This window comes from Nelusetta ayraudi, unplaced genomic scaffold (assembly GCF_046127955.1).
Source record: "Nelusetta ayraudi isolate G7.1 ecotype Tasmania unplaced genomic scaffold, CSIRO-AGI_Nayr_v1 ptg000210l, whole genome shotgun sequence".
NCBI lineage: Eukaryota > Metazoa > Chordata > Actinopteri > Tetraodontiformes > Monacanthidae > Nelusetta > Nelusetta ayraudi.
In genome coordinates this window covers 124,301-137,405 of record NW_027466259.1, presented here as the reverse complement: position 1 = coordinate 137,405, position 13,105 = coordinate 124,301, and the positions used below count along the sequence as shown (strand labels likewise).

Genomic DNA, 13,105 nt, shown 5'->3' with positions numbered 1-13,105 from the left:
AACTTTATTTATTGCTGAACCAGACTGCTCGCCTTGAGGAGTTGCTGTCAACTAGCATCAGCCTGGCAGTTAGCCTGCTAGCCTTGAAAGTCTGCCTGCTAAGCATCCTCATTTTGTCTGCGTAGCTCTCCAACTGTATATGTTGTATCCTGATCATTTGTATGTATATTTGAGGAAATGCATTTTCTTTTCTCTTGTCCTGTGTTAGAAATAGGCCAAACCTGTCACACAAATCATGAACGCTACATTAAACACCACTCACTGTGGTTATGTTGCGGTGGCGATGCGTTTCTAATCTGCTGTGCAGTTCTACCCAGTATCCTTTCCTGCTCAACGTGTGCACTCGTGTTTGTACATATATATATATGTGTGTGTGTGTTTCACTTCAGTTGACGGCAAGTGGGGCTCATGGCAGCCGTGGGGGGAGTGCTCCGCTTCCTGCGGTGGCGGCGAGAGGACTCGCATCCGTCTCTGTAATAATCCGTCCCCCAGCAACGGGGGTCGGGCTTGCCCGGGAGACGCCTCTCAGCTGTCCCGCTGTAACGCTCAGGCCTGTCCAGGTCGGAATCTTGTCCCATGCCGCGTGCAGTTTTTGGTGCCACTCGCTGTATTCTCAAATGTGTGTCCTCTCTTTCACCAGGAGGGCCGCAGTCGGCCCGGGGAAGCATCATAGGGAAGATCAACGACATTGAGTTTGGCATTGCCATCCTCAACGCCAGTGTGACAGACGGCAAGGCTGGGGGCAAAGTGATCACGGCCACCATCAGTAACGTACCCAGGACTTTAGGTGGGTCTTCTGCGTCCAAATCGATTTCATTTGCACACAACATCTACAGCATAGGTGTCAAACTCTGGCCCGCGGGCCACATTTGGCCCACGGTGTGATTACATTTGGCCCGTAAGGCAATACAAAATAACTACTAGAGCTGGCCCACCAGCATTACACAGCACGTGTATCGCTAATGCTACAAATCTCAGAATGCTCTGCTGGTATTTTGGCACCACAATTAGGACAGGATGTTCATTGAAGGATATATTATTATGACTTATTACTGGTTTATTGATGATTTATATTTTAAATTTATAATTAGTCTGTTTTTTTTATTTACGCTTTATTATTTTGATGAGTGGGGTTTTTTTTTAAATAGGGTTTTGCATGTGTGCAATATTAAGTCATTTATTGGCTAGTATTAAGCTTTGCTTGTTCCATATTCAGGTTGAAGCAAAGCTAGTTTAGGTCTATATAAAAAGGTTCACTGTTCTATCTCGAGGAAGTTTCTTTCAATAAATATCAATGTCGGCCCTGGCCTTTGTCCAAGTTTTACATTTTGGCCCTCTGTGTATTTGAGTTTGACACCCCTGATCTACAGCAACTAAACTGTAAGACCTGTCGGCCTCCAAACGAGCGTTATCCAATCTTCTTTCGCCAAATAATTTCAAGGTCCCGCGATGAGGAAGCTCATCTCCATTCTGAGCCCCGTCTACTGGACGACTGCACAGGAAGCAGGCGAGGCCGTCAACGGCTACACGCTGACAGGAGGCGTCTTCAGGCGAGAGACACAGGTGGAGTTTGCCACAGGTATGGAAGTCTTGGTACAAGCTCGACGCACGCCACTGCTGGGAACAATTTCACATCCAAGTCATCAAATCAACTTCATGTGCACTGTAGCGTTTTGAATGAAGTCTTTGTGAGCCGCTTTTAAATCTCTTAACTGATGTACCCTCATTACAGCAGCTTTCAGAAGCCCTCAGCCATAAAATAAAACCAACAACAACCCAATTTCCATTTCATTCAACAGTTGTGCGTGGCTAGTGTAGCGCATCATTGAATGTGATTTTTTTTTTTTTTTTTACATCTGTTAAACTGGAGAAAAGTGGATTAGACAACGTCGCCACAGTCTAAAAAGACAAAGCCGATACGTGCGACATTAAATTAGGTATTGGATTAAAGGGTGGTCTATCAACAACTTGATCTCGACAGGTGAAATCCTGCGGATGACTCACATTGCCAGAGGCCTGGACTCTGACGGAGCGCTGCTGCTGGACATCGTGGTGAACGGACACATCCTGCAGCTGCCCTCACACGCAGACATCGGCGTCAAGGTGAATGAATAAAGGCACTGGATCGTTTGTCTCTCCTGTGGTCGGGTGCATTTGCAATGGAAAATAAGTATCCTTGGCCTCCCGTGGAATCGGTTAGTTTCACTGTATAACCTCCTGGAGACGTACTTTGTCTGTGCCTCGGGTATCCGGTCATTTATTTCATGTTCATTAAATGACTGATTTACTCAGCATTTCATTGCATCGGTAGCTTTGCTCTTTTCCACAACACATTCTTGTGGGCTGAAAGGTCCGGCATGTAAAATATCTGAGGAAGCTCGGTATTTAAGGTAAGCGTAGGAGACCCTCACACGAGCTCCCTTAAAGAATAATGGCTCGAAGTGGCAGCTAACTGGGAGCAAGACCTTTGCTTTATGTGTATTCTCATAAATGTACAGCACATGGAAATGAGAACTGTTCTAAGGGTAGGAAAATGAAATTACTTTTATTATTCTGTACACAATACATACATTTTACTATTTTTTTGTGGGTGTTGTGTTGAGCTTTTGCTGATCGTCAATAACAAATCAAGCCAAATATTACGCACGAGACCTTTGATCAAGCCCTCGTTTGACTGAGTGACTTCGCTTAATGTGTTGTTCTGTCAAGTACAAACCACCCGGCGCTGTTGTTGTTCTCAGGACTACACGGAGGACTACATCCAGACTGGGCCGGGCCAGCTGTACGCTCTGTCCACACGCATGTTCAGCATCGACAGGGAGAGCGTGCCTTACTCCTGGAACCACACCATCTCCTACGAGCCGTCCAGGGGCAAGATGCCCTTCCTGGTGGAGATGCTGCACGCCACTGCCATCAGCACGCTCTACCACCCTCTGGAGGAGGTGTTGGAGTACAGCATCCAAGCCAGTATCTCAAAGGGTGAGCGGACTGTAATGGGCAAGACGGACAAGAAACCTGTTTGGGAATATTTTATAACTATAGTAGGGGTGGGGTTTGTTTTTTTTGTTTTTTTAATGTTTTTCCACATTTCTAATTGAAATATGATACAATATTGCAGGAGAACGCAGTAATCAGTGTCCACAGGGATTCACGTTGGTGTCAGCCGGGCCCTACTGTGCAGGTAAAGCTCACTCTTATACTTTTTTTGTAAACGTGTCTATGTATTATATACATATATATGTATGTATATATATATTGCGTGACCATTGAACCTCAGATGAGAACGAGTGCGAGGTGGGGAACCCCTGTTCTCACACCTGCCACAACGTCATGGGCACCTACTACTGCTCGTGTCCCGGAGGCCTCACCATCTCAGCTGACGGCAGGACGTGTCAAGGTCAGACAACCGGCTCGCGAACCGCCCTCCACTGCCGCAGAGGCGGGCCCGCTGTTAAAGTCCAATGTCCCCCCCCTGCTGCTGCTGCTAGACATCGACGAGTGTTCGCTGGACGGGAGCGCGTGCCACGGCGGCCAGGACTGCATGAACACCATTGGCTCTTACCGGTGCGCGGTGCGCTGTGGGCGGGGCTTCCGCAGGACGGCCGACGGGCTCAGCTGCGCAGGTGCGTCGCCAGGCTTCGTTTGTCCCGTCGCCGTGGAAGCCGCTGGTGTGAAAAACTCTTGATGTGTCACCCAGACGTGAACGAGTGCCAGGAGTCCAATCTGTGCAATCAACTCTGCGTCAACACAATTGGCAGCTACCGATGTGCCTGTGAGCCGGGCTTTCAACTGAGGAGCCGCCGCTGTATTGGTGAGACGCTGGGGTTGAAGATTTATTTTTATTTTATTATTTATTTTTTTTTTTTTAATTTCTGTCAATATCTAAACCAAACGAAAAAACACAATCACAGCTGTGACTGTCGACTGGCTTCACTGCAGATATAAACGAGTGCAGACAGAGAGTTTGCCGCTCAGATCAGCAGTGCAAAAACACGCGGGGGGGCTACACCTGCATTGACCTCTGCCCCAACGGAATGACCAAAGGCGGCAACGGAACATGTGTTGGTGAGTGCCGCGCGGTGTGTCTCGTCACGTCAGGATGGATGCACAGCAGTCGTTTGTACGTTCCACACCACACGTTAACAGTCGTCTGGATTGCACGAACTCAATAGATGTATTTGGATCTGTTCCCGTGTCTTTGGCCGCAGACATCGACGAGTGCAGGGACGGAACCCACCAGTGTCGCTACAATCAGATCTGCGAGAACACCAGGGGGAGCTACCACTGCACCTGTCCGCGCGGCTACAGGTCTCAAGGAGTGGGACGTCCTTGCGTCGGTACGTTTCCCCCCTTCTGTGGCCCTCGTCACGTTGCCAGCATCACATGGGTCGAACACATTGAGTCGTTTAGGCCACAACGGACTTCATGTTCCACTTTCACGTGAATTCCGTTGGGCCGCTTTTCACCGCATGTGGAGCTGTCAAAAGGCACTTTCCTTTTCTTTTCTTTTCTTTTTTTTTTTTGGTGCGGCTGCCCTCCTCTCTCACGCCTCTCGCCAGCTTGTCTGCTTGTTCTGCCCAGCTGCCTTCACTCTGTGTCCTTTAACTCACTCCCGCGTTTAAAGTCTGTCTCCGTTTGCTGGGATGCACCGCTTGCTTCCGCCATGAAGACGCGGTCAAACTAACCTGTGACGTGCGGTGAGACGACCCTTGCAACGGAAGTCGTGCGCCGCCATCGAGTGGTGCGACGCCCTAAGATGAACTTTGAAATGCAGCGCTGTCCAACAAAGGGGTAGGAGAAACAGGCGAGACAGGAAGTTCAAAGGAAGGGAACAAACAAACAAACAAACAAACAAACAAACAAAGACAAGACCAGCACCTCCACCTCATAACTCCCTCTCCTCTCTCCCTGTGTTTTCCTCTGACTCTCTTCCACTTCTGACTTTTTAAAAAACGGTCCCCTCCATGTTTGGATCTGGCTATTTCCTGGAGTCGCTCCGCTCTGGCCAACACTCTTGCCCTCCTTAACCCTGAATGCTGATGCTTTGTCTGCGCGAGGTGAACAGAATCTCAGACGTGAATTGGATTTTTTTTTTTTTTTGGCATCTGATATCAAACGTGATTTGATATCTTGATAATCATAAATGTTTTGATGCCTCGATACATTTCTGTCGCGGAGACGCCGAAATGTATTGCTGGACACCGGGGTAACTGACGTGTATCCTTCCCTCCCCCTCTCCTCCCTTCATTCTCATGTCCCTCCTCCCTCTTCACGGCCTGCACCACTTTATCTGTTTTTTTGTTTTTTTTTTCTTCCATCCATCAACTCCTTCCTCTCCATCACCTTCCACCCTTTTCTTCTCTCCTTCCTGCCTCCCGTCCTCTCGCCTCTTCCCTGGTGCTGGTCTGTCTTTACGCTGAGGGCAGACATTAATGAGTGCGAGTGGCTGCCGCAGCCCTGCGCCCACCGCTGCCTCAACACGCCCGGTAGCTACAAGTGCACCTGCCCGCCGGGGCGCCACCTGCTGGGCGACGGCAAGTCCTGCGCCGGTCTGGAGCGTCTGCCCAGCTACGAGAGTTACTCGTACGGCTACCGGGCGTCCCAGACGTCCCCCGACAGCAGCTCCTACCAGCGACTGTACCACAACCTGGCTTCTCAGAGCTTCCACTCCTACGCCGCCTCCACAAGGGGGCGCCACAGGGGCCGGAGTCGCAGGCAGGCTGCCTCGCAGGGCGCCCTCGCCTGTCCCCAGGGGTTTGAGATGAGGGGAGGCTCCTGCTTTGGTAACTATGGAGCAAAGACAGCTTGAGATGAGGGCCAGTTTGGTTAAAGGTCCAGTGTGTAACTCGTTTCTTAAGATTTTTATATTGGTAAAAGCTTAATTTCCAGAAAATAAATACATAAATAAAAGTGTATGATCACAGTCGAGTAAAAGTAATTTTGTTTTCCTAACCTTAGAACGGTTCTCATATATATGCATATAAGAATATACATATAGCAAGGGTCTTGCTCGCAGTTAGCTGCCATCTTGCGTCACCGTATTTCTAAGGAAGCCGGTGTGAACAATCCAGCTGCCTGACAGCGCGTTTCGTAATTGCGGTGACTGCTCGCATCTTCAAATAAACCATCGAAGAAGACGGTGGACGAGGTATCCAGGTTTGTGCTTGCAGGCCACCGTAGGTCTCTGGCAAGCTCGGGGAAGGGGAGTACGGCTACCTGACGGGGACTTAAAGTGATAGAAAGCCGCAATATGAAATGTAGCCACTTGGTGCCGCTGCTTCTTTGTTAGAATCTCCAAATATTACACACTTCACCTTTAATCAAGGAACTTGTGTCTCACAGTCAGAGCCATTGGAAAGAAAAACGCCGTGTATGTGTTCTCTAACGTCTTCTGTGATTCTCCTGCCGGGCCTCTCCTGCGTGCGACGCCACCAGACATCAATGAGTGCGAGGTGAGGGACGCCTGTCAGCACGAGTGCATGAACACACCAGGGAGCCACAGGTGCCTCTGTCCCGCCGGGTACCGCCTCATGACCAACGGCAAGACTTGTCAAGGTGCGGGCAAACCCCCCCAAGCAAGCACGTCCTCCCGTGGACCCCCCCCCCACTGCAACCGCAGCTGCCATCAACCCCCGCACTCTGTTTCTTCTGCTGTATTTGCAGATATCGACGAGTGTCTGGAGGAGAACATCCAGTGTGGAGCAAACAGGATGTGCTTCAACATGAGGGGAAGCTACCAGTGCATTGACACGCCGTGCCCGCCAAACTACCAGAGGGACGCGCTCACAGGGTAAAGACTTCACAGACGCGCCGTCACCCTCCGTTCTATTTTTGAGTATGGAAATGCTTGCGTGGTTCAATGGTGGAGGTTTTCGTTGCATTGTGATCTCAGTGGTCTCGTGTGGTAGGGTGTTAAAAGGCTTTTTCTCAAGGTTTTGCCTGAAGAAGTGTCCGCCCAACGACCTGGAGTGCGCCCTGAGCCCCTACGCCCTGGAGTACAAGCTGCTGTCGCTGCCGTTCGGCATCGCCGCCAACCAGGACCTCATCAGGCTGGTGGCCTACACGCAGGACGGCGTGATGCACCCCCGGACCACCTTCCTGGTGGTGGACGAGGACGCGACGCTGCCCTTCGCCCTGCGGGACGAGAACATGAAGGGGGTGCTGTTCACCACGCAGCCGCTGCGGGAGCCGCGCACGTACCGCATGAAGGTGCGAGCGCTCTCCTACAGCGGGAGCGGCGGCATCGAGTACCAGACCACCTTCATCGTCTACATCGCCGTCTCCACCTACCCCTACTGAGAGCACTTTAATTGAGGCGCCGAGGAGGGGTGTGGGGGGGGGCAGCGGTGGGTGGGCGGCGGTGGGGGGGTGGCGGTGTTTGCCTGCAGCGTCGCTGAGATGGACGAGCGAGCGGGTGTGGATTGGATGGAAGAAAAAAAGCCACATCATCAGTAAATGAACTGAGAAGAAGAAGAAGAAGAAGAAGAAGAAGAAGAAGAAGAACTTTGTGTTGAGGGTAAAAGAGGCCACAGTGGAAGCACCCGCACCTCTCGAGGAGGTCGATTCAAGGTAAAGCACACCAACGGCCGCTGAGGTTGAGGTCTGTGAAAGGTTTTGCTTTTCTCACCTCATCGTCGTTCCCTTCAGCCCACTCTGATTTATTTATAAAGTCAACGGGAATCTACTCCTCCGAGGCTCAAAGCAATGCGACCGCCTTCGCTCCGAAAAGCTCAGCCAGTCTATTCCAAATGTTATTAACTTATTGGGAAGTGCCTGAACAAGAAGAGGTCAGCCGTTCCCACCAGTTGTTGTGTTGCATTATTATTGTTATCAGCCCTGACAGTCACACATGCCGCATCCACAGGATCAGGCGCGAGTGCATTATTCAGAGGCCACGCCCACGGCACCATCGGCGCGCCGTCGTTCATGTCGAGATGTATTTTATTTTCATGACTTGTACATATGTTTTTGTTTTTTTCCCCCCCAGTGTATTACTGTACCTGTAGTATCAGTGTTTTCGGTTTTTATAAAAAAAAAAAATTGCAATAAATAATATTGAAATACAGTAAAATGATAAATGAAATCAAGGGTATTTTTTATCCACAGCAATAAACAGTGCAGGGAGAGTAAAAAAGTATCAAAGTCACGTTCGGCATTCATACTTTTATTCTTGTCAAAAACAGAGCAAAAACATAAAAAAAGAAGATTGAGTAAGGCAGTTAGTGCATCAGTTCGCTCCCTCGCCTTCTGGCCGTCGACCAGAAGAGCGTCTGACTGGATGTCATCACACAAAAGAGAAAACCCAGACCATGATCTCCAAAGTGTTTCAGTCAATACTGCATCAGAAAAGGGAATCCAATGTCAGGGTGCATCATAACTGATGACAACAGTCAAGATATGAATGTCTAAATATTAACTAGTGAGCGTTACAACTGTCAAAAGCTGGATTCCACTCCATTCCATTGAAAACGAGCAGAAGCAAACCACCTAATGCGGTGCTGGAGTCCCCTTATAATTACATCTACACTGTCAGCAAGTATATCTAACTTTTTTTTTTTTTTTTTAAACTGCATTATTATTTTTTTAAAACCCATACACACGTTGCATTTGTGTTAATTTATTGTCTTCATAGCTAGAACTCCACCACAATGTGGTTAAATACACAATTTTCATAAAAACAAAATATACATTTGGCAACAGATGAGATCTACCTCGTTAGGCTTTGCGAGGTAAATGTAAACCTTTACGTTTTCCGTCCTCATTTTATTTTACTAAATGACCGGAAATGAAAAGTTTTTGCGACAGTGGCAGTATGGCCATACTGCCAGACGATGACACACTAGGGTTCGCGCAAATTGAATTCACTGATTCGATACAAACCTCACAATTGTCCCCCTGCAGGAGAGACACATCCACGTGTACAAAAGTAAGAAATGCTTGAGAAACTGTGATGTGAGACTCTCAAATGTGCGCTCATGCAATCAAAACGTAATTTAAATATCAAATGCAATTTCCTCAGCACTTCCAATGTCAGTCACTCGGGATATCACCAACACTTTTGCAAGCAGGGTTTTCAGTTTTGATCAAAAATAATCACCACTAAAGTAAGAACCACTAAGAGGAAGTCATTTCATCCTGGTCACACGTTTGTTAAATACCAAAATTTGAAAAAAAGAAAAGGAAAAGAGGAATCCTGTGTCATTTTCCTGAAAGTACACACACAACAGTGCTCCTATAAGCAGTACCAGCAGTGCTGCGTGATGCGCAGCGGCAGAGAGCGTCAAGTCAGACGTGGCGTCGCATGTCAGGAAACAGTTAAAAGGGATTATTAAGAGTGGAGATGCATCGTGGGTAATAATCCTTAACTAGGGCAGCGGGCAGTGTGATAGCAGAAATGGCGCCAACCCCCACCCCACACAGTGATGCCAGTGAGCAAATCCAACGCCCTCCATCTGTGACTGTGCTTTTCAGGAGGCTCCCGCAGCTTTTTTTTTACCGAGAGGATTCGCTCTCAGGCTGTCTGGTCTGGCTTGGGGTTTTTTTTTCTTTTTGTGTGTTTAAATTCCGCCAGGAAGCCTCGGCGCCGCCGGGGAACGGGAAAAGAAACCTACAGTGGGAGCATTTTTCCTGAGAAGAGACAAAGCTGAGACACGGTGCTGCGCGTGGTGTTTGTCTATGCGAGTGTGTGGTCTGTACTGTGTATCGCGGAGGCTCCTTCCTTACTTTGTTCTATCTTTAACAGATTTTTGGAGACCTAAATCAACTGCACTGCGTGGAGATGAGTGCAAGCTGTACAGGAATGCCATCTGGGGAATTGGTGGATGGGTACTGTGGACAAATGGGGGCGGGGGGGGGGGGTCTGACGTTCTCTGTAGCACCCTGTGAAGAATTCTCTAGGCTGTGATCGTGCACAGGGAAGAAAAAGGAAGACCCCATTTGAACCGAATGTGAAGCCTGGTTTCTGAGAGTTCTCTTGGTCTGACCTGGAACGCAGCAGGATCTTTACATTGGGTTGCAAATCAGTCGCTCCTTTCAAGTCCCGATGACGTCCGTGTGGGCTGACTGTGAACAGCACAGTGCCGATGCAGTCCTCCCATGTGTTGCAAGCCGGGGAGAACCGATCCTGGCCTCGGGCCCTACACCGTCTTTCTGGCCGTCAGCACCCGGACGATGCTGCCCACTCCTCCAGCGGCCAGAGCCTGGACACACACACACACACACACACACACACACACACACACACACACACACACACACACACACACACACACACACACACACACACACACACACACACACACACACACGCAGGCTGTTAGAGTCAGAGCCAACAATGCTTTTTATCCCATTTGCTGTGTCAACTAAAACATTATTTCTGATTATCTGTCACTAAAATAAGATTGGTCACCACAGAGCATCTCAGTTTACAGTCCTGAAGAGATGCTGCTGTGACGCCAAGTGGGGAGATGTTGGTTTTTTGGTTTTTTTCTTCCGTGTTCAGAAATGTGGCAGCAATTATTAAAGTGAAAGGTCTCACATTACACAGAATACTTTCCAAGCACTTTCCATCTTTGGCCTCTCAATGAAATACCAAGAAATGATCAAAACCATTATTATTTATTATTTATTAATTTACTTGCTCCACTTTCCAGAAATGCACAGTTCTGTAATTCGGCCCTCTGTGATGTCACTAAGGGTATTGCTAGCCCATTTTAAAATATCACAACACCACAGAAAAATGGATGTTTTAGCAAGACACTGCTGAACTGAAAGTCTGTAGAACCTTTTGGATAATTAATCACTAGCCGTCGCTGACCTGGAGTCCCGGATCCCAAATAAAAAGCATCTCTATATCAGAATAGCGCTGGACTTTTGAAAAAGTCCACGTTTCGGACGCCGAGTAAACCATTTTTACCTTTTCGTGCCACTGCAGCAGGACGGCGCTGCTGTTTTCTGAGGGCCTCTCAAAGCCCTTGTAGATGTACTTCATCAGCAGGTCCACGCCGCTCCGGTCCAGGGACTGAACCGCCTTCTCGATGTCGCTGCTCTTGAAGGCGCTGAGCACCTTCAGGACCAGCACCTCAGCACGTTCCTGCCACAAAGAGAGCGCGTCGCTAAGTCCCCGGCTCGCGCCTCAGATCATTGGGCGAAGGTCCGAGCAGGGGGCCTGAACCCACCTTCACATTCTGGTTCTTGGTGTTGATGGGCGGGTTCTTCAGAACGGCATGTAGAGCCTCAATTAGACTTCCTGTGCGGGGGGGGGTTAAGGAGGGTTCCATGGAGGGCGGAGAAAGACTGGCCAGACGTCGGCCACTGAAAATCACCTTTACGGACAATCAGCTTCTAAAATAGAATCTAACAAAGTCTTCACAATAAACATAAAAGCCCTTTGCTGTAGTTTGTGTCTGTGTGACAGGAGTCAGGCCTTTGGGAAATTAAAATAACTTCCGCAAATACTAAATAATGATTGAGATTGCGCAAAATGCTCTTAAAGGTGTCAATGAACGTTCTCTCTCTCTCTCTCTCTCTCTCTGTCGTAACATATCATTCTTTTAATCAATAGCAGAAAATGTACATGTTGGTGCCAGCCTATTTCCATTTAAAAACAAACAAACAAACAAACAAAAACAACCCCAACGTCCACCATCATAATGGCTAATTGACAGTACTTTACCCCCAGAATAGTCCATAATTGGGACAGCTGTTTCCCATCTTTCTTTGATTAAACTGCTCAGCTTCTGAGGTTCACTTAAGACACGGCGGTCACCCCCCCCCCCCCCCCGGGGGGGCCTGTCGAAGAGTCAAGTGACCCTGCAGATCAGTGGCTCGTTGCTCTCGATGAGGCCTTAAAAGGAAGGTAAATCGAACGCAGGGGGAAGCAGCCTGTCCAGGATGACCACCTCCAGTCTCACTTCTGTTCACGTGCACGTGCCCCCCTCCCCCGCTGAGTGTGAGGTAAGGGAGCGTTTCCAGCCAGTAAGAGCCGAACAAACAGGCGGACAGCGGGGTGGACAAGCGAGAGCCATTCGATATAAAGTTGTAATCAAATTTTGAGTGCAAGTGTGGACAAACCGGGTGTCCATACACCGCTTTAGCGCTAGCCTGCAGTAAAAACACGTAAACCGACCACAGTGTCGTGGACTGCCCCCCCCCCCCCTCAGGCAGGTCTGGTCAGTTAAGTGGCCTAGTTCCACACGCTCCATTCATGCCGACGGATAAAGGACAACGAAGAAGAAGAAGAAGAAGAAGAAGACGCACGGAAGCAATATTAGCAGGTATCACATGACATCCGAAGGGAAGAACGTGCCGGGGGGGTGCACGCGCCCGGCTAATTACGTCAAGGATATTGTCTGACGAAGGAGTCCACCTCTGCCTCGTCGGGACCCAGCTGGTTCTCTCCCCCGTCCTCCTCGTCCACAAATCTGTTCTCGTCATACTCGTCCACGTCCAGTCCCCTGAAGCGGGCCGAGATGGTGTTCTTCGACATATCGGGGCTCCGCGAATCTGAAACGATAAGAGCAGTGGTCGTGGGCAGCTGTCGGTCGGTCGGTCGGCCCGCTTTTTTTTTCTTTTTTCTTTTTTTTTTTTTTTCTGTAGCTGCGCCTCTTCTCCGCTACACGGCTGTCACAGACACTCGGAGCCTACTGACTTATTCCAGGGTTTTGTCTTTTTTTTAATGTCTGCTTTTCCATGTCCCGTTTAGGGCGTCGCCATCTAGTGGACAAAGCGTCGTATTTCAAGGAGATGACTGCGTTTTCTATATTTATACACGAGATGGCAGTAAATCACAGGGGATATAGTCTGGTGTTTGTTATAATTCCTTTTGAGTCGTAACCTTTCCGGACACCGGAAATAGTTTTTCTTTTAGAAAAGCTGATGTAAAAGCCCTTGTTTTCTAATGTTGTTCAGGCATACTTTGAATATGCTGAAATTATAAGGCATCTCTAATTGTGTACAATCAGAACATGTTAAAATCAATTAACCCCACATTCAACTGATAATTTTATACTTCTTACTGTACAGCTGCAGCTGCTACCACTACTACTACTACTACTACTACTACTACTACTAATAATAATAATAATAATAATAATAATGATGATGA

At 48.6% G+C, this 13,105-nt stretch overlaps 2 protein-coding genes across 3 annotated transcripts in view; one reads left to right on the top strand and one right to left on the bottom strand.

Annotated features, from left to right (window-relative positions):
- hmcn1 (hemicentin 1) overlaps positions 1–7,334 on the top strand; it is a 71,645-nt gene extending 64,311 nt beyond the window's left edge. The window contains exons 93-107 of one of the 2 annotated variants that reach the window (XM_076015999.1): positions 390–560; positions 641–787; positions 1,442–1,579; positions 1,982–2,103; positions 2,742–2,979; positions 3,119–3,181; positions 3,278–3,397; positions 3,489–3,623; positions 3,698–3,811; positions 3,940–4,065; positions 4,209–4,337; positions 5,427–5,783; positions 6,436–6,555; positions 6,664–6,790; positions 6,933–7,334. In XM_076015999.1, coding sequence (XP_075872114.1) covers positions 390–560; positions 641–787; positions 1,442–1,579; positions 1,982–2,103; positions 2,742–2,979; positions 3,119–3,181; positions 3,278–3,397; positions 3,489–3,623; positions 3,698–3,811; positions 3,940–4,065; positions 4,209–4,337; positions 5,427–5,783; positions 6,436–6,555; positions 6,664–6,790; positions 6,933–7,299 — 2,474 coding nt within the window. In that variant the 3' untranslated portion in view covers positions 7,300–7,334. The remainder of the gene's footprint in view (positions 1–389; positions 561–640; positions 788–1,441; positions 1,580–1,981; positions 2,104–2,741; positions 2,980–3,118; positions 3,182–3,277; positions 3,398–3,488; positions 3,624–3,697; positions 3,812–3,939; positions 4,066–4,208; positions 4,338–5,426; positions 5,784–6,435; positions 6,556–6,663; positions 6,791–6,932) is intronic. The other variant, XM_076016000.1, reaches the window with a different exon arrangement.
- Positions 7,335–8,148: 814 nt separating this feature from the next.
- arpc5b (actin related protein 2/3 complex, subunit 5B) lies at positions 8,149–12,487 on the bottom strand. Its single transcript, XM_076016006.1, has 4 exons — positions 12,348–12,487; positions 11,178–11,259; positions 10,916–11,092; positions 8,149–10,199 (listed from the first exon to the last, which is right to left on the bottom strand). Exons 1-4 carry the CDS (start codon positions 12,485–12,487, stop codon positions 10,137–10,139), a joined length of 462 nt encoding a protein of 153 aa, XP_075872121.1. The 3' UTR covers positions 8,149–10,136.
- Between the last annotated feature and the right edge of the window lie 618 nt (positions 12,488–13,105).